This window comes from Octodon degus, unplaced genomic scaffold (genome assembly GCF_000260255.1).
Source record: "Octodon degus isolate 3935 unplaced genomic scaffold, OctDeg1.0 scaffold00008, whole genome shotgun sequence".
Taxonomy (NCBI): Eukaryota; Metazoa; Chordata; class Mammalia; order Rodentia; family Octodontidae; genus Octodon; species Octodon degus.
Genome location: NW_004524584.1, coordinates 16,796,327 through 16,820,773, shown reverse-complemented (window position 1 = coordinate 16,820,773; position 24,447 = coordinate 16,796,327). Strand labels below are relative to the sequence as shown.

Sequence of the window (24,447 nt, the reverse complement as noted above, 5' to 3'; positions counted from 1 at the left end):
CTAACTGGAAACCATAAAATGGTATCCTCACCAAGGGATAAAATCCTATTTCAGAATTCACTTAACTCTCAAAGGACAGCTAGATTTGTTTTTTTCTTTTAATAAAAAAATTCGAGACATACTTTGAAGTCCTAGAGTAAACCATCAACAGAAGAAAACGAGTCCCACTATGGGGGCACCATAGAGCCCGCATCATCAGGAAAGCTCCTGGCTTCACATCTGATATTGTCAGGAGCCCGCTTAAAAAATAAATTACAAAAAGGCTGTTTTGGCAAGAAACAGCCAAACTTCTTCCCCTCAGGTGCAGCAGGAATTGGGTTGGGTAGACTATAAATCAGTCCGAGCACTGGCTGCCTTGGGGGCATATTTAGGCATCAGTTCATTTATCTTCCGGATGTAATCAGATTTCTCAGCACAGCCTTTGCATGTCTCTCCCCAGTCGTCCAAGATCTTCTTCAGCTCTTTCACTCGGAGCTTCTTCAGGTCCACTGTGCTCAAGTCGATCTGCTTGTCTGGAGAGAGAAGGGAAAGTAAGAAACCGGGTGGGAGCAGCCAGAGCTCCAATCCTGAGATGGGTTCTTCCCTGCACAGCCATCTCTTAACCAAGAGGGCTACCTCAGGCCATCCATGTCCACTTCAGGGCAGTGCAGAAACATCACACAGTTCCTAAGAAGAGAGAGACAACTCCCATCCGCCAAGTGTCTCTTACGTAGTCACCACATGACGACAGCTCCATAGTGGTTGACAGGGCAGATAAATCCCCTTGTATCCATTCCCTAACAGTGGCAGGCCTGGAGCCAGGAGCTTTATTTGGATAGTCACTTGTGACCAGTGACCTCAAGTCAGGTGGACTATCAAGATAACACTCAGAAGACCAGACATCCCTGATGTAAAACACAGGGCCTTGGGCCTTTGTGAGTCATAGTAAAAAAAAAAAAAATGGGTACTCTTTAAACTTTATGACTGTGTGCAACCAGAGATGAGCTCAGTCAGAGACATGCTATGGCTCTTGTCACTTGGGCTAAAGATCTCAAGGCTTTCTGGGTACAGCAAGGACAAGGTAGTTAAACCCAACTCAGAAACTTTAACGCTCCCAACCTCAGACTAAAGCAAAAGTTCTCACCAACTTGCAAGGCCCCTGTGCCCTGCACACCTACCAGTCATGCCATGTGCTGCTTTTACACACTGCTTACACTCTTCACCTGAAATACTCTTCTAGTAGCTTGCTCTTGGCTAAAATTCCACCTCATTTGTAAACCTCAACAGAGTCGATTCTGACCTGCGCATGTTTTAATGCCAGAGTCTCCCCACCCCTGACATTGAGAGTCATCCATCAGGCTACACAGCCTGCTCACTATGGCTCTAGACTATTACCTTCCTTTCTGCATGCAGAGGCCATAGAATGTAGGCCTGATCACACTCACCATACTTTAGTTCACAGATCTGGCTGTCTTTCTTCTTCAGTTTCTCACAAATCTTCTCCACGGGGATGTGGTGGGCCAAAGGTTTTGACACCTCATTGATGATTTTCGTAGCAGCATCATCTGTGGCCCCAATATAGTAGCACTGCAGCAAGAAAAGGACACTAACCCTCTTAGGAGGACTCAGTCATTTCCTCCAAAATACCTCTCTGCCAAGGATTCATTTTTTTGGTGCCCTGCCTGGGCTGGCAGTCAGATTCAGTTAGCATATATCCCAGGCTTTTAAAACAGGCACTGTCTCAGAGCTTACGAGTCATGTGGGCTCAAAATGTTAACAGACAAAGCAAAGACCAGGGAAATTACAGTAGAAAAGCCACTGCTTCGCTGGGGATCTTGGCCTCACTTGTCCCGATCTATCCCACAGCATCCCAGTAACCTCTTCACAATGTCAAACCATTCTGGCCCCTTGGCACTGGCTGACTCCTCTGCCTGACTCCAATGATGCCTCGCCTCAGGGAGCCTCTTGACCTCTGTCTGATCAGCATCCACCCTACCAGTAAGCAGAGCTAAGACGACCAAGTCCATCTTCTTCAGAACCCCACTGTCAGTTTTCTCCCCTGGTGTTCCTAGTGGCCAGCTTGCAGCAGGTGCTTAAGAAATACTAACAGGACAAAAATATCACAACTGGAGAATACACATCTTGTGGAAGGACATGAAAGGCTGTCCATCCTACATCAGTTTACTGACAGAAAAGTGGCCCACTGAGAAGGAGAAGGTACAGACTCGTCGGGACCATCTGAGAGCCACCAGCTACTCACCAAACGATTCTCTTTGCCTCTTGCTTCACGGCAGAATTTTAGAAGTTCTTTCTCAATAGTGGTTGGTGAGAATGTGACATCCCTGTCTTTGAGGTCCTGGTAAAATCTTCCCAGGTAAGAAATGCAAACTGGAAAAGAGAGGGAAGGGAGCCGCTCAGCACCACCGAGTGAGTGGTCCCCTACTCCACAGGGAAGGAGCTGCTGCGACTTTAATAGGAGACAGAGATGCAGCATTACGGCTTTCCATCAGCAGCTTTTCTCTGGTGCCCATACGTGAACAGAACCCGGATCCAGGCTGCCAGGGTCCTCTGGTCCACTCAGGACGCTCGAGGTATGGACATCACCCCGATGACCCACATACGCCGCCTCCCTGCTCCTTTCATTAAGTTTTAAGACGAAAGTGAACAAGTGTCCTTGAAATGGGACTCACTGTGTGACCTCATAAATGGAGACTGTATGCTGAAGAGAAGCCATCAAAACGTTGCTCATCTCCAAATATAACACCGAACCCTGAAGTGCAGCTTCGCAACCTAAAACGGGCGCAGCATGCACAGCCGCCCTCGGGGTCCCGACAGGTCGGGGCCACTCCAGCGAGCCTCCGAGTAGTGATGGGAAGGGGCAGAACTCCGGCATCATGTGGACTTCTGGCCACGTTTTCAGCACGATCTAGTCTCCACTTTTTCTCATGGGACCAATGATTTCTAGGCCCCTCCTCTCTGCAGACCCAAAGGGACCCGGTCGCCGCTCCCGCCCACTCGGTGGTCTGGTAGGTCGAACACCGAGCGCGGACCCGGGGACCCCGCACCTTCGCAGTCACCCGGCCGAAGTGCCCAGTTGCCCGGCAGCACGCTCAGGGCCAGCGCCACAGCCAGACTGTGCGTAGCCAACATCCTCCACCGTCGCCGCCACTCGACTGAACCGCACCCGCCGGCCCGCGCCACCTCCGGGTCCTCGCGGCACTCCGGAGCTTGCTATTGGCTGGAGTCCCTAGCGCTCTCCCACACTCTGCGTTCTCATTGGCTTATGCGCCTCGGAGCCTAGCCCGGCGGCTCCACGCTGCCCTCCCCCATTGGCTAATGGTGTCTCGGCCCTAGACAGTTGTCGGCCGCTGATTGAGTCCAGTAGCCCGTAGGAAGTGGCTGCGACCGCGACGGAAGTTGCTGGGTTTGCCGTCTTGCGTTGTGGGCGTCTGCCAGTTGCTTGCTCGCTCGGCCACTCCGTGTGGGCAGTGCCTGCACACGAAACCGCACGGCTCACCCTCCCTATGGCCCCGACTGGTGGCGCAGGTCGGGCATCCTGGGGACTGCTGGGCTCTAACGGTGGAGGTGGGGCGAGCAGCCACAGGCGGAGCTCCGAGGTTTCTCTCAGCGTGTCTTGAACAGTCGCGTGGTCGCGCAAGCCTGCTAGGCCAGAGCCGCCTTGTCCGGTGGACTTTGCAGAGCCTCCCAAGAGGCTCGAAGCCGACCAAACCATTCAGCTGCCCTGTGAGGGAAGCACCCGGACAAAGGCTGCGCGTCCGGCTTCCAAGACCGGATTCGGCCCAGTTCTGGGACGCGCCCCGGAGCCAGCCAGCCCATCTCTTGCTCCCCTCTGAGCCCTCAGGGTCCCTGGCCGCCCAGGGTTAGCCGAAGAGGGGTTCCCTTCTAGTCTACCTGCTTTTGAAGCAGGGTGCAGGCTGGGCTGACTGGACAGAAAGATGTCTATGGGTTTAGGAGGGCTTGGAGCCCGGCGACAAAGGGGGTAAGAGGGGCACTTCTGCTCCCATTCATTGAATTCAGTGGCTCGGTATCAGGTATTCATCTTTAATTCACATCACAGCAGTCAAGGGATTGAGGAAAGGGAAGAAGTCAAGTGGAAGATATTTACATCTAAAATTCACATTACTTTTTGGATTTAGAACATGCTACCACAATATATACAGTAAAATACCTCTAGGGACATCGGTACAAATTTTTAAACTTTGCTTTTCTGGTACAGGTAAGATCATTTTTTAATCACTTTTTCTTTAGATACGAATACACAAAAGAAATGGTTAGAAGTTTTCTTGTTTTTAAATAAGCACAGAATGCCAGAGGTTAAAAACACATTTATAGGGCTGAATACCAAGTGGACATCACACTCTATACATTTTTTGCTCAAATTCCTGTACAAATACATAGCATTCAAATAGATATTTACAAATAAGCTTGAAAGAATGAAAATCAGTATTTCACAATCTTTTCAAAGGATTCTCATCTCTGGCCTTCCATTTCCTGTCTGACTGGCTGATTCTCCAACAAGAGATTCAGATTGTGTCCATGTCGTACAGTTAGGGAAAATGAAAGGGAAAACATTCATTTCACCTTGCACAAAGCAAGGGTAACCAGCTTATACTCCCCCACCCCCTACCTATACCACTAAGTGGAGAAGGTAGATGTTCTTATGTCCTGACTGCCTTGTCCAGGGTCCAAGGTTCAGGGAAGTGCCTGAAAATCTAAAGCAGCCCTCCTAAGAGATTACAGACCTTGTCCCTGACTCGCTAACAGCTGTGAACCTCACAGGATCCAAAGACCGAAGCCTACAGGAGAGTCGAGGCTTAGGAGCAGACCTACCCTTTGAGTTAGGGGCTGCCTTGACTGACCTATACCCTCAGCATCCTGACTGCCTGGAATGATGCTGAGAAAAACCTCACTAAGGATAAGACCCAAGCACCCTAAAGGTAACGGGGCCTTCTATCTTTCCCAGTAGGTTACTCGCTGGCAATTCTTAAGTTGGCATTTGTTTATTCAAGAAAACACCTTGACCATGGTCTTTTTCTGTTTGGAAAGGGGCAGTGAAGAAGGGATACAAGGCTAGGGTGCAGGGCAAGCAAAAGAGGAACTGGGATGGGGGAGAAAGGAACATGCCTGCTTAACAGAGAAGGGACTCTTGAACCATCAGAGTTGTGACCATCACTAATGTGAACTCAAGCAAATCAGATATTGTCTCAAGACAGTTAAAGTAACTTAAAAGCACCCTGGTAAAATACTGTTATACCCACCCCACCCTATTCCCAAATAATACACCAAGAGGAAAATCAGTGCCCTGACCTGAAAGTTTCCTATAAAGACACCACTTCACCCTGCCCAACAGACTGGGGAGGCTGGAGAAACTGCCCTCCTGCCCACCCCAAACCCTGAGTGGTGGTCCCTATGGGCCTGGATCGGGGTGCTATTCTTGGCCACTTAGGAGATGACAATTCCATCTATGTGGCTCTGCTTCCAAAAGGAAAAGTTCCCACCCTTTTTACCCAGGAGCTTGCTGAATCTGACCAAATGTCCTCACGGCCTGGAAGCTTGGCTGGGCAGCCAACTCCATGGCTCAGAGGTAGTGCTGAAAATCCCTGATTCAGGAGCTGATGGCAGGCATGGTGGCCACTTCTGAAAGCTTAGAGGATTTCTGGACCCTGCCACTGGCCTCCCTCATGCTAGTTCTAACACATGGGAAGGGGCCTCGCTTCCCTTAGGAGGAAGGTGGTTAGGGTAATCCCTTTGACTTCACTCATCCACTCAAGCCCAAGAGGGTGGGAGATAAGCCCTGCAGATCCATTCACTATGGAGGCTTCCACAGGTTAGGAGGTGTACAAGTGGAAGAGATGAATAGTGAGAAAGTGGCAAAGAGAGAAGTCCAAGGTGGGATGGGAGAAAAGGCTGGCCCATGGAAACCTGGCAATGTGCCCTAGGCATGCAGTTAGGCCAGTCATGAGCCTGAGCTGGCAGGTTGGCCTGGCCAGCCCTTCAGTTGCACACTCCAAGATGGAAGAGCTAGCAGGTGGGCAAGCCTTTGTGCAAAATGGCTTGTGGCCCCTTCATCCACCTGTGACATGTAGTCCATGTAGTCCTTGCAATCCCTGAATGCAATCATGAACTTTTCTGTCCATATAGCAAAGGAAGAGGTCCCTAGTGCAATTTCCATTCTTTGCAGCTCTGCTGTGAAGGGAGGGCTTGGGCTTCTGTTCCTGGCCCTGCAGTGTTACAAATCAATCCTGTCTGGTATTTCCACATAGTTCCACATGGTCTGGAACTGCAGGAGGAGAAAGCATCTACTGCATGAACAAAGGAAACCCCAAAGAAATGGAAATAAAAACTGAAAAAAGAAGCCACAAGCCTTCATGCTGCTGCAGCTTCTGAACATGGCAACACATGAGTTCACGGCAGTAGAACAGAGACTTGGGTGATTCGCTCCTGAGTGCCAAGCCTCTCCAGCTCCCTGGGGGTGGGGGTGGGGGGGCTTGCTTTTCAGACCTGGAGTGGACTGGTGAGCTGCTCACTGAAGGTGGCGTTGCAGCTTCTTTCCTGCCTCTCACTGTTCCCCTCGGCCATGCTCCCATGCCATGCGGGCCTGCTCCTCCTTGGTGCTCCCAGGAGGCAGTGAGGCCTTGCGATGCAGGCCTCTAGGCCTTTCAGCTTCTTCACGCAGCAGCACACCCTCGTCATGCTCCAGGGCTGGTAGGCGGGGATGGTAGGGCTTGGGTGGCAGCGCAGGCGGGTCCATGGGGTCCTGGGGGATGACGCACCCTGGGGCTGAGTGGCTTCGACATGGCTGGGCCTTGATGGAGTCCAGGACAGCAGACTCAGAGAGACTGTAGTGGACAGGGAGGTAGGGTGGCTCAAGGTCTTCATCACCATTCCAGGCCTGACTTGGCATGGAGTCTATGGTGTCGGTTCGAGGTGGGGCCTCAGAAGAGTGCCCAAAGTTACTCTCGCTCAAGGAGGACACACCGCTGCTGGCACTTCCAGACAGTGTAGAGTTGCTGCCGTCCAGGCCCGACTGGGGGCTGGTGGGGGAGGCTGGGATGGGGTGGAGAGGAGACTGTGCGAAGGAAGGGTTGGCACATTAGAACCCTCTCTAGATAGACTGGCTGGCCACCATGTGGAGACCAGGAGTCTGCTTACCAATGACTTTAACTCTTTATCTATTACATCTTTCTTTTTTCTTCAGCAGAAACCCAAAGGGGTACTTCTTGACCCTTAAGCAAACCAGTGGAGCTTCATAATCATTCCTGCAGACCTAATGATGGCCCTGCCCTGATTACTTGGCATTGATGTACCCAGAGGCCAGGTCCCAGGCTGCTCGCTGTAGCTCTAGGTTACTAATGGGTTGGGTGATGAGGTCAGGTGGAGAGAGCAGAAAGGACCCTGGTGGGCCATGGATCTGATGAATGTGTTCTCCTAAAACTTCTAACGGATCCAGTCTTTTCTGTATTTGCAAATAAACTAAACAGCAGGATTTAAATTTTACTTCCTGACTTAGTATAAGTTTTGGTGAACAATGCTTCTTGCTTTCACTGGACAGTAGTTTAAAAATCTCTATAATCCACCACAGGGATGTTTACTTAGCCATTGGGCTGTGGCACACTGATCGCCTGTGGTATTGGCAGAGAATACCAAAAGTTCTCAGTGCCCATTGCCCACACACTCCTGCTACTATGTGTTGTCTTTAAGACTCTCTAATTTCCCTCTCCTCACTGCATTTATTGCAGGATGCACTGATCAACTGTAGCCATGTGTGGTTTTCATCACAGCAGGCTTCTGCCAAGCTAGGCTTTCAGGGAGAAAATCAGGGAAGGGCTATTTCCTTTTGAGAACCCCAGCAGTGATTCTATAGCAGATGAGATGGTGGAAGAGCTATGGCTTCAGTACATTACCTTGCGCAGAGTCCGGGCAGGGAGAGCTGGGGGGATATCACCCAGAGGGTGGTGGAAGGCATCAAAGTGTAGGGAGTAATGACCTGCAAAAGGAACAGAACCAGAATCTCAGCTGGGGGCCTTTGCTCACACCGCACACCAGCATCATCTTGCTGGGCCACCTGGGAAGGTGTGGAAGAGTCCCCAGGGGACTCTTGAGCATTGAAGGCCATAGAAAAACTTTTCTGTACATTGATGTTCTTCAAAACACAGGCGGCTGTGCTGGACCCCCAGTTGACCAGGAAAGTTGAGTGCTTCAGAGCTTATAGAAGGACAAGCTGTAGGTAGCAGTAGCTCTGTCACACTGATGGGTTATGACAGGCTCATGAGTGGTGGTCTGGCATGGTTGATTCCATGGTCTTCAGCCTTCCTGGTTGGGGTGGTCTTACTGAGCTAAACTTTGAGACTCAGAAACCTTATTGACCCCAAAGCTCAGCAGGAACTTTCTTGCAGTGTGCATGCTTTTACTTTGATTGAGTTGGCCCAGAGTGACCTGTCTTTTCAGCCTGGATGTTGATCTGGTCCTTGAGGAAAGTCTGAGACCTAGGACTATCTGGGGGAACCCACTGGAGGTCTTACCATGCAGCAGGCTTCGGGGAGGCACTGGGGGGGCCAGGATGCACCCCATGTGGGCAGACAGGAAGGGCTGGGCCTCTTGGGCTCCGCTATCCAGGCTCCAGCTGCTGAGGGCTACTGGCACCACTGAAGGTTGGAAAGAGATGGGGTGAATGGATTATGTAAGCTACTTCTTGGGCCTGTCGTATAGCTTGTGGCTTCTCAAGGTATGAACTGTATAACTAGTATACATACAAGTGGCATGTCAACCTCTGGAGCTAAAACCACTGGCCAACCAAAGCACTGTGGCCCACAGGAAAATGGCTAAGGATTGAAGTTGCTTAAAAGAATGGCAATGAGCAAGCTTATGTTTGAAGAGCATTCTAGGTGACATAAATTGAGAGAAAGTACATAGGACAGAACAGCTGCAGTTTGGGATCTGCCATGAGAAGAGAAAACAGAAGGGAACAGAAGGAGAGAGCAGAACAGCTGAAGAGAATACAGAGAATGCAGGGTATAACTGCTTCCAAAGGCAAGATTCAACGCTCTTTCACTGTCCAGGCCATGTGGAAGAAGCCAAGAGTAGGATGGAGACAATCTGCCTCCTTTCCAAGCTCCCAGAGCATGGCCAAAGAGTGGACAAGTGCTCTGTCCCAAAATGGTACCCAAAAGGACCTGAGGTGCCACCCGAACTTTAACTTATTCCTCTTGCTTTGATGCCCACTTGCTGGGACTGGGATACTCAAGAGGTGTTTTGAGGCAAGGAGAGGTATTCAATGTACCTGTTGAAGGACAATGTAAAGTGCAGGTATTTCCATTCATGCCTAGTTAGACTGACTGCTTCCTGAGGGGAGGGAATGCTGTGAAGCCTCTAAATGCTTTGGTCATCTAGAAAATCATCAGCACACCATGAATCACAGTGGGCCCCAAACTTAGGAAGAAATCCAATGCCATAATACTGGCCCTTCAACGAGTCATGGTGAAAGACTATAAAAGGGAGAAGAGGAGCAATGGCTGGACCTTGGAGTCCAACAGTCCCATCCTGGAGGTACAGGAAAGATCACATGAAGTTTGGTGGCTTACTCCTAGAGAGCAAAATATCCATAAGAAGAAACATTTCTACTGAGTTCTAAGGCTTGATGGGAATCATGAGCCTCTGGAAGGTAAGAAGCTAGAGCCTGGTCATTGAGGGAATGACCAAGAGGATTGGTGCCCATAACAAGTCAGATAAGTGAGCAATGTCCATCTTTTTTTTTAGGGACTGGTGTAGGCTTGCAGCAGAAGACAGGTAAAATGCCACTATCTTTTTTTGGCAGAACTGGGGATTGAACTCAGGCCCTTGTGCTTGCCAGGCAAGTGCTTTTTCTACTGAGCCATCTCCCCCAGCCCTTAAAATGCCACTATCTAAATAGCCTCTGTTCTAAGAAGGGGTGCTTAGTTTCATAGTATGGTTAATGACTGATAGCAAGAAGAAAGGGCATGGCAGCCACTGGCTGGAGCACACAGTTGCTGCCTGCAAGGAGGAAAAAATTCTGAATCCAAGCAGGATTAAGTGGATTCCATTATAAGATTTCTTCAGGGAGCCTGAGCCACCCCAAGAACAGGTTTACCCTTGTCCAAGGCTTTTTAAAAGCATGTAGCAGAAGCTTATGATCCTCAGCAGTGACACTTCCTTGCAAAAGCAAAGCATCTTTGCCATAAAAAGCCACAGACCTCAGGTTATAAGCTTGGAGGTGGGTCTGAGTGGCTTTTCCAAAGAAACATCAACAATCCAAGGTTTCAGATGCTCAACCTATTCCTGGAAGAATTATGGGGCTGAAAAACTTTATTTGCAAGGGCGAGGAAGGCTATGGGAAAAGAAGCTGGCAAGGTTGCTATGGTTTACAAAATCAGCCTCAATTATGTGAACTACTTCATGTGAATTAGAAACCACCAAGTTGGGCCCTTGCCTGATAACAGTGAGGCCAGTGAACCTTTGCTGTACAACACAAGTATTCTGGGGCTAAGCAGAGGGCTAAGGAGGAAATAAATTGCTTTTTAGCAATTGTTCAGCACTGGTCTGAGATTCCTGGTCACAGTTCCTATCCCTGAAGGTAGGCTTGCCTGGCCCTGGAGTGTCTGCCTGCCAAAGGTAGATAGCTGAAAGGGAGAGGTTTTGTCCTCAGGTTTTTTAGGATTCTTGACAAAAGAATGGTGAGAGTTCTGGAAACTTGGGAAGTCACAATATGGCCTATATATTGCCACTGGGCAGATGTGTAGTTTTCCACCCAGTAACTGACCTTTTGGTGTGGACACACTTGTTCTGGGCTCAGCCTTCTTTATGAGACAACCTTCTTTCCCTCTCAGATGTAGAGTAGGCATGTCCAGCTTCTAACTGAGACCTGAAACTCTTCTGGTATCCAGTTTGGAGAATATATTGGTCTGGCTACCAACAATCATTTAAGCTTTGAGCTTATCTGTGTTCTTGTCTAGTTCTAAGACTGTTCTGCATCTCATGTAAAGAAAAGCCATTGTGGATTCTGGCTAAAAGGACACTTTGTTTGGGGTCATAGGTGCAGGAATCCAAGATGCTGCATGTTTTCAGGACATGGAGACTTGAAGCTAGGAAGGTGTCTTCAACAGGCCTTTTGTTGTTGAGTATCTGGTACCAATGCTGACCCAGTACTGAGACTGTAGACTCAATACATAGTCCCTAAAGAGGACACAGTGGTCCTTTTCCTCCATGTTGAGCAAGGGAGGAACAATGACAGGATAGCAGACAGAATTAGGTGAGCAGATGCAAAGCAAACATGATAGCTCTGGAGGGACATGTTCTGGTGGGGATGTGGGATGACAGGTACTGAAGGGAACTAAGTATACCCTGAATTCCAACAAATGGAGGAAAGAGGAGAATCTATAGGGACAGGGCTGATTTGGGGCCTGGTTCTTGGTGAGAGGAATGGTCAGCACTATTCTGGACTACAGGAAAGCATAACAGTCTCCTCATTTAGGTAATGCTCTGTCTTAAAATTAACTCAGGTGTCTGGGGTTTTAAGCCAAGGTCACTGAGGTTGGAGGCTTGTTCTTTTATCAGCTTGCAGGAGGAGAACACAAGCTAAAATGCCTTTATCTAAATAGCCTCAATTCTAAGGATTGCTCAGTCTCATGGTATGGCTGATGGTCTTGCTGGCCATAGTGGCTACAGGATGAAAGGACTCCTTTAGAACATGCAGGCTTCTTTTGGAGAAGCTTGTCTTTAGGAAATTCACTTTGTAAAGGTGTTTTTTTTTAATTTTTTTATTTTTATTTTTATTCTTCTTGTGGGCTTTTTGGCCACAGGTCTGTTCTGCACTCCAAGGGAGGTTCAGGCTGAGAAAGAACAAAGGGACTACAGGGCTTAAATTCTTGACCTGCTCAGGACAAGCCTATGGGAGTGATTACGGCCTGACTTTCCAAAAAGGTGGATTCAGGGCAGCTGGAAACAGGGGCCTCTTTGAAGGCAGACCATGGGAACAGGGAGTGATACAAACAAACAGGATCTAAACCTGATGTGGGTTAAACAATGGGCAGAAGAACTGGTCAGCACTCTGGACAGATCAACAGATCTGAGTGTTAGGGTGTAGACCTGGGCAGGATAAGAGTCAGATACTCAAGATGTAGACAAACATGGAGGGACGCCTAAAAGAAGAGTACAATACCTTTTTCAGCCACAGACAGATTGGGATCACTGCAGGGTTTACAGGGTCCAACCACTTGCTGGAACAAGGCCCGCTGGAAGTTTGGTGACTGAAGGTAGGAGAAAAATATCAAGAGTGTGAAAACAGTGTTATGTCATGGGGAGACAATGCTATGGATCACAGGAGCCAGTATACTCTAAGAACAGACAGGTAAATCAGAGCAGTGGGATGGCGTCTGCTTGAGATGTACTGAGAACGCCAGATCAGCCTTGGAGAAGACTGTCCAGGGGTACCTGGTTTTGAGCACTTCCATGATCAAAGCACCACCCATGTGTCTTATGCAAGGCCCCAGAGAAAAGGACACAGGTATCTCTTGACTATCTAACAGATTACATCATCCTGTTTGGTTAAGGAGTTCCACTGGTAAAAACGATTTAAGAACTCCCACTTTACCCATGAACTCTGACAGATTTTGCTTCCTGAGGAGGCCCCACACAGTTTCTCATTAGCACTAAAGAAAGGGTAGACCCAAGCATGGACTTATACTGGTCCTGTTGTTCTGATGTGAGCCTTCCAAGCAGATCCATCCTTTCTGCTTGGTAGCACTGATCAGGCTCAGCATGTACCAGGAAGAAACTCCTAGCACTGTAGGGATAAGTGCCAGTCACTTAGAGATGACTTTTATGGACTCAGAATGGCACAGGAAAACTACCCAGGGGAGAGAGTTAATTACTACAGCTTTCTGGTCTAGACCTACAGGCAGGCAGGGTTTTTGGAGAGCTGCACAAATTGTATGGATAGCAGCTCCAGAAGGCAGTGAGGCCAGACAGACAAAAGAGGCAGATCCTACATGGATGCCCTGTACACACAGAGGAGAAGGATACTTGCCAGCCTTGTGTTTACCATGGCCTTTTTGGGATGAGTTGCAAGAACATGTTCCTCTGCCAGAGGAAGGTGAGATAACGGATCCAGAAAGCTGGCCAGAAGAATAGCTAGTCACACAAACAATATTTGCTCCAACCCTGGTGACACACCTGTATTGTCTGGATTACTGATCCTCAGATATACTGTGCTCTCCATGTAAGAGCTAACAGCCTTTCTATAGCAGAATGAGGGAGGCATGCAGGACAATGCTGAAGGCCCAACAAATGCAATGAAGGAAGCTCAGGTCAACACATTTGTAGCAGAGACTGGGTTTGCTACCTGTCCGTTCTCCAGGATGGCTGCTGGATACATGGCACTGCTTGGGCGGTCCCGGTGGGTGGGCAGCAGCAACATCATTTCCCGGGTATGGCGGTACTTATCTGGCAGAGAGGGAGAGCCTGTAACCAAGTGAGAACAATCACGCACAGATGACAAACCATAAATGGAGGGCCCAGTTATCAAGTGTCCGCAGGGCTGGGGAACCAAGGTAGGTATCCCCTACAGGTAGGGAGAAATGAATTCAGCAAATATAAGAGGAATGAAGTAGAACCTAGGGATTAGGTGGTGGTTGGTGCTGTATCCAAGCTGAGGCAGACTTACTGATAGAGCCCCACCCCTCATGTTCAGGGGTTAAAGGTTATGAGAATTGGCTGGAATAGGGTATTGAGGTGCCTCTGCACCCAATGCTTTCAGGGCCTGGCTTTGGCCTGAATGCTGGGCTTTCTCAGGGGACCCAGGCATGGGCACAGGCCAGCTTTCAATGGAATCATCAAAAAAAAAAAAAAAAAAAAAAAAAACAAAAAAAAGACAAAATCACTTAGAATTACACATTTTGGGGTTCCATACACTTACCTTTCCCTGATATTAGTGGCTCTGTTCTTGCCTGATTCCCTAATTCTTCTTCCAAAAGAATGTTCCTTTCAGATTTTAGACCCCCAGAATTTGATCTCTACTTTCCTGCCAGTTCCTTGTTAAGCCTTACACCCAGGGTAGCTGGGGACCTAGAGCCCTCCACACATCTGTCTTTGAAACTTGACTCTCGTTGGCTCAGGGACATAGGACTAATTTAGAAGCCACAGTGTTTTAACTTAGCTTCCTGAGCTGACTTGGTTCATAGTCTCCTGTGAGGCCTCTGGAGTGACTTCCTTGGCTAGAAGAGATAAAAAGGAGACCAGACCACACTGGTGTGATGTAATTCAGTTCCCAAGGATTCAGGCCACCATAACTATAGGTTGACGAACTTGCCAACCTTTCACAAAAACAGTATAACTTGCTGGTTTTCTGGGGTGTAATTTGGATAGCCCTTGAGATGTACACACTTTACTGTCAGATACCAGGCACATTCAATGCATCTGGTTGACTAATGTGGCTGCAACCCCTCTTTGGTGTGTGCCTTGAGAAGCTACATGGTTGAGATCAGGCTATGGGCTCCAGCTGAGAGGTGAGTCTTCTGCTTCCAGAGGCTCCATGTTTTTAAAACCCAATGTCTCTATGGCTTTCCTTCAAGTACACGGTGCTAGCATTGTTAAGACATGGCTAAAAGAAGGTGGCGAGGGCCCCCGGACCCAATGCTTACCCAGATTTCCTCAGGAATATTTGAGAAATTCCTTGTGTATTCACTTTTGTTCAAGGAGAGGTTTATATACTTCAAAGAAATCATAGGGCTAGGGATATAGCTCAGAGGCACAAGTGCCTGCCTGGCAAGCACAAGATCTTAAGTTTGATTCCCAGAACCAAAAAAGAAACAAAAAATCAGCATAATAAGTACAAGTAATACAACTTGTCCCAGTTACTAGTTATATAACTTCTTCCAAATTTGTCTGAGCATTCCTATTTGTAGACATTTAGGCCTGGCTTTAAGACCTGGTTATATGATAATGAACAAGTAAAGTATTACAGTATTCCCTGAAAAACTTTGCCTGAATTTTCTCCTTCTTTGTGGTTTTTCAGTTTTCTATATTTTCTTTTAGAACTTATGCTCTGAGGCAACCTCAAAATGATGGCTATGTAAAAAAAAAGTAGAAAGGTCTAATGCCCACTGACTTGTGGTGTCCTCCCACCACAGAATGCTGTAGGCCAGGGTTTGGGGCATGCTAGTCTCCATTTAGTATGTACAACAAACAAAAAACAAACACAAAGTACCTTTACACACCAAATTCTTCATCAGACACCTAATGCTCATTCCACACCAGACAGGTGCCTGGGACTACTTCAGGCTGCTCATAGTTTTTCACCTCAGAGGTCATAGGCTGCCTTCAAGGCCAATGCCACATTTGTTTATTTAACACCCTGATTTATTGGAAGACTATGATAGAAGGACATTAGCCTTAAGGCCTAGGGAGGAACTGAGACTCTGTTGAGGATTTGGATTAATTTTATGGCCACCTCTCTGGTGCTATAACAAAGGAGTTCCACACTAGCACTGTATTTTTTAACTCTATTGCCTCACTTTCCTCCCACTGCCCTCTGTCCTGGAAAGCCAGTTCAATGGTAGGAAAGTAATGGTTACTTTCCATGAAGATATTTAGGACTTTTGAACTACTTCAATTGTACCTTGATATTTTCCAAGGAGGCTAAGTCCCAGTGAGACTGGATAACTCAGAATTATGCAAAATCTGTTTTCTACCTTGTTAACCTTTTGACCATCAGGGGGAGCTGATGACTTACAAGAGTTTAGACTGTCTGCATGCCTTTCAGCTCAGAGGTTTCCAAAGCAACAGAAGCCATAGCAGTGTTAGTGGATATGGCAAGGAAGGCCACTAATCTTATGACTACTCCTAGGAGTAGGGAAAAAACTCCAGTGTAAAAAATCTGCTTCTGGCCACCTCCATGAAGGCTTTCTCCCCACTGGTAGCAAGAACAGAAACTCCAAATGGGGTAGATCATTCCCTCTCTTCTTTGTCTAGACTGCATTTACTATTGTATTTGCCACACTTATTTGAAAACATCAGTTTTCTTTATGTCACACACATTCTTCTGACTTTTTTTTTCTTCTTCTGGCTTCTTTTACAGGGCCTGATACTCTGCGTAGTAGACAGTGTACCTGCATACAGACTATGAAAGTTGTGGTCTAAAAGTGACTTTTCTTTTTTATTACCTCTATCCTTGTCATCATTCTCAGCTTTGGGCTCAGTCCTACTGAACCATTTTATTTACTTCTGTACTTACTGTCTATCCCCAAAAGGGAAGGAGCTTTTTCTCAACTTTTCTCTATGTGATATTCTAGAGTCTGGCCATTGTGATAGTTTGTCTCTCAAAATGTTGGCCATTTACTGCCTCCCTACCCTCCCAAAACATATAAGCCATTCCTTGTAATATGAAGTGAAATCTTATTTCCTTTCCTGGCATTTGAGTTGGTTTTGAGTGACTTGGCTGGCCAGTAGAAATATGGCAAAGGGACTTTCTAGGATATCAAATGCTGGGTAATAAAGAGTGTTGCAACTTTTGTTGGGGGTCTCTTAGAATGCTTTCTCTGGGAAAAATCAGCAGCCATGTTGAGAGATTGATCCTCTCAGAAAAGTCAAGTATAACAATACAAGTTGACAGCCTCAGCTGTAGCCCTCCTCAACTGGCAGCCATGTTAGGGAGCCATCTTGAATGTCAAGCCTAACTGGAACTTTAAGTGATTCTGGCCCACATCTGACACAGTGAGCCCTGTTAATTCACAGAATATTGAGAGATGATACATTGTTATAACTACATCTAAAACTTAGGTATAGTTTATTATGTAGCAACTAGATAACCTAGGCACTTGAAATAAGGAAGGGTTAGTTCTAGACAAGGAGGAAATACTTATTCTTATGTCGTGTTCTCTGATGCAAGAGCCAGGCATCTTTCTACTGAGCACTCAGTGAAAACTCCATGCCTGAATAAATCAGTAATTGGTTAGCTGGAAGGATGTAAGCAGTAACATCTGTAAAATCTATATTATCCCTGATAGCAGCCATAGGCTACAGGCATATCTGAGTAATACCAGAGTGATACTAAATTAAAATGTCTTCCTATTGTCCTTATCACCAATCACAACTCTGATATATCACTTCATCAGGAATAGCCAGATATGGACAAGATATAGCTGAACATATGTTAAAAGAGATTTTATGTTAGGGCAAACAATAAAACCCAGACAGAATTATAAAATCTGTTTCTTCAGCCCTAATCAGAGCATTTAGGTAAATGACACTAAATACTAACCTCAACTATAGCATTTATGTCTACTTCTCTGTGTTTCCTTTTTGTTCTCAAAGTATTATGGTTTGTGCCTGGATGTCCCCCTAAAGCCTCATGTAGGTATAGGGGGATGGGCTTTTCAGAGACAACTGAATCTAGAGTTTGTAATGGATCCATGGTCTAATGCTGTGTGAGTGCTATACCCACCCTAGGGCAAATAGCCTGCATACAATATGAGGAACAGAAAGAAGCTTGTCTCTTGCTCTTCTTACTTTTGTTGTCTTCTGCTATGAATGGTTGCCTCTCTGCAATGAGCACACCCTGCCTTGGAGCCAGCAGATTATGGATTGAAACCTCTACAAACAGAGCTGAATAAATCTTTCCTCTTTTAACATTGAGTGTCAGCTATTTTATCTTATCAATGAGAAAAATAACGAAGATACAAAGCCATCTTTCATTGTGCCTATTTTACAACAGAAATCACTGTTGCTTCTTTGTGGCCTTCAAATACTGGCAAGTCTTTAGCATGTACCATTTTATGGGTTCATTGTTTTATTTAACATTATGGGATCTATCTATCTATCTATCTATCTATCTATCTATCTATCTATCTATCTATCTATCTATGGAATCCCTCTATCTGGCTCTCATAGTCCATGTTAGGAAGACAACATGAATGGTAAATTGGATATAAGACTGTGGACTATTAAGTATAAAAATATGTAATCCAAATTCAGCTTTCTGCCCTCTCACTAGACCTATCTCCCCATAGGAATGAGAGGGTGTACTGGATACTTCAGGTAGAAGTCTTTGACTGCCCTGTTGGAACATGATAACTTGTTTTAACTACATCTAAGACTCTCCTCCACTCTGCCAAGACTTTTCTCAGTTGGCCATTATATCTTTCAACTATGCCTACACTGCTTTGTTTTCCCCATCACTTCTACTGTGGGCCTCAAAGGTTTGTGTGTTTTGGAGAACATTATTTCTTAATGATTTCCTATGTGATGAGTTTGTGGGTTTTTGTTTTTTGGTACTGAAAATAATGAGAAGAATAAAAAAGATCCCCTCCCTTTAAATACTGGAAGTAAGAGCTAGTGACTGACTTATGGGCTCAGACTATTGTTACTATCCTATATAACCAACTCTGGGAAGCACTACACCAGTGAACCTATGGCATGCAGGCTATAGGAGGCTGTTTGTGTCACTGAAAGCTCTAAAAGGCTTGCCATTACTGCAATAGACCTTACATACCACAGCAGATTTCATTCCATCACTAAGGTTTTTTTATCTAAAAGGGTAGAAATGATTTTCACTGAAGGAACTGCGGTCAAAATGTGGAAAACATAGTGGCTCTTGGAGAACAGTGTTTTCTCAGTTGACTAAGCAGTTGACCAAGCAGTGACTGACAAAGGAAATAAGTTTTTACAGCGCCATCTCCTCTGATTAAGCCTTTCCCAACTGAAGTCTTTGTTAATTGTTACTGTTTTAGAATAACATTTTCCAGGGTCAATTTTAGCATTCAAATTTACTTTTCATATTTTGTCACCATGGTTGACTCCTCAAGACAAAAAAAAAATCTTATTTTTGCCTCAACTTTGCTCTTTATTATTGCAATCATTTCAGTGGGAAAGGACTGTGCTTTCTCTTAGGCTGCATCCTCTTACTAAGGTGGAATCACTGCCAGGACAGGGTCTACAGTTAGAGAGAGGGGTGTGGATGTGGAAACCCTCAAGTCAAATAAGCAGTCTCTAAGTCACAAGCCATTCTCAAAGACAGCCACAGATGAAAGGAAAACAAGTGGGGTTCACAACACTTTCTTGTCCCTTCTGTAGACAACACCCTGCCATCTTACCTCGGGCACTGGAAGGGGCAGAAGTAATCATCTGAGATGGTGCTGAGTGAGTAGAACTCAGGCTGGAGGAAGAAGGGCTTGCCTGGGATGAGGACAGTACAGAGACATTGGTGACTGAGCCCTGGTACCTGGGGTTGGGATACGCGAGCTGGAAAGGGAGAAAAATCAGTAGGATAGACTTGAATGGCTAGGACTATGGGGCTGACATAGAGTTGGCTTTTTCATACTTTGAAGTGACCAAGAACCAGCATCTGAGGCTGTTACTTTGGACCCTGACAGAGGCCAGGCTGACAGCCAGCACTAGGGACTACCCATACCATCCATACAAGGCAGGGCTATTGAAGTGGTCCTTTTATGGTGCCCATAGAGGAAGTAGGATGAGGCTGTTACACAGAAATGCCAAGCAGGAGAGTAATATGGCAGGAGATCTTTCCCATGGGATCTGTGGGAGTAGCTAGGGCTGAGGCTAGATTTCCTTCTTGGGAAATAAGATTAGGAAGGAAGGCAGCTTTGTTAGCTCTAGAGGAAGGAATTCAGGAACCAGAGAAACAGGCAGGCTTGCCAGCCCTCACATCAGATCCTCCACCAGAAAGGTGAGACCTCTAGGTATACTCTGACCATTTTCTTTGACCAGCTCTGGTACCTGCATGTGATGGTACAGGTCCTCAGGAGCCTCGCTCATGGCACTGTCTCCCATCATCACCACGTTTCCTGCTTCACTAGATGCATGTGAAGACAGAGAGGAAGACGAATGGCGGCCTGTGCCCATCAAGTTCATGGGGCTGTAAGCAAGAATAAGAAACAGAAGAATCAGGCCATGGCTGAGAAAGTGTGCTGAGTGGTAGTGGCAGTAGAGGGATGTGTGAAATGGTCATTTCCAAGCTGTGGCCACCACTGGTTTGGAGGATTCCATAGCCAAGGTTCATATCTATTAGAGACCTGGAGCAATCCTGATCCTGCCCTGCTGCTCAGGAGCCCCTGGCTGGGGAAGGCCCATGGTATGCTGGTATACCCTATACCCAGAGTTAAATTACTTATGATCACTCAGTCTGAGGATATTAAAAGTTTCTAAAAAGGAATGAAAGAAAAATGTTCACAGAGTCAAGGATCCTATGCGCTTCTTGCTGTGGGATATTAGTTGGAGCCAGGGCCTACTGCTGCCTGCACCATGAAGGGATCTGCTCATAGGCCAGAATATCTTCTTGGTATGGGGAAGCTACCTAAATAGCTAGCATGAACTATCTGTGGGCTTTCTTCTACACCTGTGGCTACAGGTTTGACAACAGCTCTCCTCAATCAATACCAGGAAGTGCTTCATAAATTTGTTCCTTCTTATGTACTGGCTCCTCACTGTGTGCTAGATTGTTGCTCACAATAGAAACAAATCTGGCCTTCCTGTCCTAGACTGTGAGTATCCTCAGTTGAGCCCAGCAAAGCTAGGAATCCTGAGTTTCCAGTAACACACTTTGACATATTACAGTATTTTTCCCCCCTAAAACTAATTAGTAGTCAGGTGTGGTGATACTATTCTATTTTAGTCTAATTAAATTCATGACAGAAACTTCTATTTGTATACCCTTCCAAGTAACAGCATGCTGGTTTGTGTTCTTGTTTACAATTCTGAGAAAATAAAGGACAACATTCTAGGTCTCAAGTCCTCCATAATCTATGGTGAACACAGGCCCTATAATCCTACCACTCAGGAGGCCAAGGCTGAGGAGACTCATTAGGAATTTAGGATCAGCCTGGACCACTACATAATGAGACCCTGTCTTAAAAACCAAACCAAACCAAACCAAAACAAAAACAAGTTTGTGGTCCTCATTCCCCTTGGGGTCAAGTCCAAAAGTGCACATGAATAAGGCTCACTTGGAGCTGGTCCTGCTCTCCTTTGTGGCCCAGAATCCTGTGCCACAGCTACTTAGCTCTCCACTCTTAGTGCAGACCAGACTGGCTGGCTTGTGTCTTGAAGCTTTTGCACATGTCAGTCACTTTCCTAGATCAATCTTACTGCATTACTCTCCTAGTCTCAACTCTTTTCTGCATAAACTTCGAATTATCTGTTAAAACTTACTCAAATGTCCCCTCATTCCTACAAAACCATGTATATTCTTCTGTCCAGTGTGACTGGATATTGACTGGGGTCCTATGGCAGGAACTGTGGTAGGGATGTGAACATGAGTAAGAGGAAATATGAGCACCCAAAATCACTCTCTGGAATGCCTATTCTCTGATGCTTCTCTTTCAGACTTACCAGTAGGAAACCTTTGCTAGCTCTAAGGCAGTACCTGTGCCGGTGGGACATCTTGATGTTCTCAGGGCTCATGGGGCTGTGGGATGCCAAAACATTTCCCCGTGGAGTGCTGTTGCCTGAACAAGCAGGACTTAGCTTATCCAAACCTGGAAACTCCTGTTGAGAAAGGAATGCTCATTTATAGAAAGTAAAGAATAAATAATTAAGGGATAGGAGGGAAAAGTAGGCTACAAGTTAGATATAAAAGGGACAAAAGAAGATCATGTATTGTACTTCTGACTTCTTTTGGGCAATGACTTCTCAATGGATAACCACTCTTCTACTCCTCTGGAGCCTAGACCACAGGGCATGAAGTCTTAGCTTGATGCTGTGAAGAGAAGCTCATCTGGATAGTTGGTTGGTCTGACCTGATAGGGCTTTGTGAACAGGTTTTTTCACTATAGTTACAGCAAAGGCTGAGAAAGAGGAGAGGAAGTGTTCATTATCTGCTGTCAGTGAGAACATCTTACAGAAGGACTGGGGCTGGGATTTATTAGCTTGTTAAATGGCCCAGCTCTTAGTGACCTGAGTTAGGTTGCCTATAACAATCTATGGGGGAAACAGAAAACAAAGTCTTGATGAAAAACAGGATAATTCTATTTTAGTCTAATTAAATTCATGGCGGAAACTTCTATTTGTATACCCTTTTGAATAACAACATATTGGTTTGTGTTCTTGATTATAATTCTGAGAAAATAAAGGAAAACATTCTAGGTCTCAAGTCCTCCATAATCTATGGTGAACAAAGGCCCTAAGTCTATCAGAGATGTTTTGGTGCTTTGCTTTCTCTTCTTCCAAAATATGCTTCTGTATCCCTGGAAGGCACCTCTCTACAAACATACCAGGGAGCCTGATATGAACTAGAAACCATTCTGTGCTCTTTTCTTCAGTTCCCTGACTGCCTGTATGGCAGAATCTCTCCCTCATGGCCAGTTTCCAGACTGTAAGAACAACCTGCTATGACAGGAAGGTCTGCATACTGCAGAGACCAGCCAAACCAGGAGGAGATAGTTTAATGAGAAATGATGAAATGCAAATAAGATTAAGTGATGGATCAAGTTCTTTACTAAATGGATCCCCAATTTTAAGGGAGAAACATTCTCTTCATGTTCTACCTTGAAACACTACAGGATAATCCTAGGAGGAAGGAGAAATGTATGTTCTACAGGCTCTTTTTTTGGGGGGATAAGAATGTCCTCTCTCAAACTATGACAAGCTTCTTTTCCTCTTTTTACTTTTCATGTTGTCCATATTTGTGCTGAAAAAGGCTGATAGCTTCACTAGGAGTTTGGAGAGACGGAGATGACAACTTACAGCATCCAAGAAGCAAGAAAATATGTTCCCAGCTGGTCAGGTCCGCTGAGTGGATAGTCCAACCTCTCCTAGGGCCTCTGTACCAAAGGTCATCCCTAAAGAGGAATTTCTTGTCCATAACATCTTGGCCCAGCATCTAACAGCTCTCTTCTCTTGTCTCCCTGCAATTATGAGTAGCAGGGACTATCTAGAAGTCTTAGGTAATGAGGAGAAAGCTTTGCCTGAGAGGCAGGCAGTAGTAGGTAACTGGGTTCATATCCTTTGAGATGTAAGAATGTTTATCAGGGAAGTTCCTATAGAAATTATTTGTTTCAACCAGTCCCATGGTTGACAACAGAGTGATTCTACATAATAGGAGATTCAGGGTCACCTCAATCCTGTCTTCATTTGACCAACATGGGACCCTGCCAAAGAAAACTAGTTCTAAATGACATGCCCTCCCTGTATATATCAGTCCATGGTCCAAAACCTGGTGGAAGCCAAAAATTCAAACCAGTGTGGAGACTTTCTGGGCCTGGTCTAGTCTCAGAAACCATCTGATACCTTTAAGAGGAGTGGGCATGAAAGCACCAAAGACTTTCTCAGATGTAAACCTGGGTCATTAGATATCATGGAGAAAGTTGGGGTGGGGGCAAGAAAGGAAGGAAGAAGGGAGTTAGAGAAGGAAGAAAGAGGGATATAAGGAGTAGAAAAATGAAGATGGGGAAGGAGAGAGAAGAAAAGAGATGGGAAGCTAGTTCAGGCCATACTTTTAACTTTTCGGGTTCTTAGAATAACATCTCTAAAGATCCCTACAAGTAAGGCATATACTTTGGTTTCTTTTCTCTGCCTATGATAGCTTCTGTATTAACACAGTGCCCTGAAAAAGTTCTTGCCCTTGAATCTCACTCCTTTGGGAGTAAGTGAATTAATGAGAGGACCAAGAGAATTCCTGCCCTGGATACAGCACTGATCCTCTGCCTCCTGCCACTCTGTGGTGGGGACAGCTTCTCTTTTTCCTCTCCCCTCCCCCCAACTTTTCCTTGGCTTGTGGTGCAGGTCTGGAGGAAGTGGAATCTTGTTGTATTGCAGCCAGAGGCAGGTCAGGGATTAGCTTACATGGTAGAGACTTGCCCGCATCATCTGGAACTGATCAATCAGCTTCTTATGCAGAGGCCGCATTTCTGGATGCACAAATTTCTCATGAACTGCTAGTCCAACTCCAAGAACATGGACCTATGGGGGCGACAAAGCCTCTACGTTAAGCAGGAAGCAGCTCCTGAGAACTGCAGCAATCTTACAGTGTGTGGCCTTTCCCAATACCTGCAGGCCCCTAAGCCCTGCAAACCATACCTGCTCCTGCATAAGCTCCTTGAGTTGGGTAATCTTCTCAGCATCTCCTGGGTGCTTGGTGATGTAATCTTTATCAAAGAAGGCCTGGAAGGGGAAGTGTCAGGTTGGAAAAACTCTTCTAAGGATCACTACTTAAATAGGGCCTCAGAAGCCCTAGTACAAAGGCAGCCAGGCTGCCTCACAGATATGTGTACCACCACCTTCAGCATAGTCTACTAGAACCTCTGGCAATTACAGACGTGTTTCTGTGAGAAAGATGGGAAATGGCCAAATCATTTGAACTGGATGCTAGCCTCAATCCTTCATGAAGCCTGGATGGCCTGAGTAGTACAGGTAGGACTAGTGGCCCAGAAGTTGGGGCGAGCCTTTTTATCCAGCTCCACAATTCACTTTTTATGAAGGACT

The 24,447-nt window shown here is 46.2% G+C and overlaps 2 protein-coding genes across 5 annotated transcripts in view; both read right to left on the bottom strand.

The window, feature by feature from the left end:
- Positions 1 to 80: 80 nt before the first annotated feature.
- Manf (mesencephalic astrocyte derived neurotrophic factor) lies at positions 81 to 3,175 on the bottom strand. Its single transcript, XM_004625143.3, has 4 exons — positions 3,045 to 3,175; positions 2,240 to 2,367; positions 1,425 to 1,566; positions 81 to 512 (listed from the first exon to the last, which is right to left on the bottom strand). The coding sequence occupies exons 1-4, from the start codon at positions 3,127 to 3,129 to the stop codon at positions 328 to 330; spliced, it is 540 nt and encodes a 179-aa protein (XP_004625200.1). The 5' UTR covers positions 3,130 to 3,175; the 3' UTR covers positions 81 to 327.
- Positions 3,176 to 3,524: 349 nt separating this feature from the next.
- Dock3 (dedicator of cytokinesis 3) overlaps positions 3,525 to 24,447 on the bottom strand; it is an 825,219-nt gene continuing 804,296 nt past the window's right edge. For 2 of the 4 annotated variants that reach the window (XM_023706265.1, XM_023706269.1), the window contains exons 31-40: positions 24,043 to 24,126; positions 23,809 to 23,925; positions 21,392 to 21,513; positions 19,747 to 19,885; positions 19,104 to 19,251; positions 13,358 to 13,476; positions 12,176 to 12,263; positions 8,523 to 8,645; positions 7,905 to 7,987; positions 3,525 to 7,069 (exon numbers count right to left, since the gene is read on the bottom strand). In XM_023706265.1, coding sequence (XP_023562033.1) covers positions 6,560 to 7,069; positions 7,905 to 7,987; positions 8,523 to 8,645; positions 12,176 to 12,263; positions 13,358 to 13,476; positions 19,104 to 19,251; positions 19,747 to 19,885; positions 21,392 to 21,513; positions 23,809 to 23,925; positions 24,043 to 24,126 — 1,533 coding nt within the window. In that variant the 3' untranslated portion in view covers positions 3,525 to 6,559. The remainder of the gene's footprint in view (positions 7,070 to 7,904; positions 7,988 to 8,522; positions 8,646 to 12,175; positions 12,264 to 13,357; positions 13,477 to 19,103; positions 19,252 to 19,746; positions 19,886 to 21,391; positions 21,514 to 23,808; positions 23,926 to 24,042; positions 24,127 to 24,447) is intronic. The other 2 variants (XM_023706267.1, XM_023706273.1) reach the window with 2 other exon arrangements.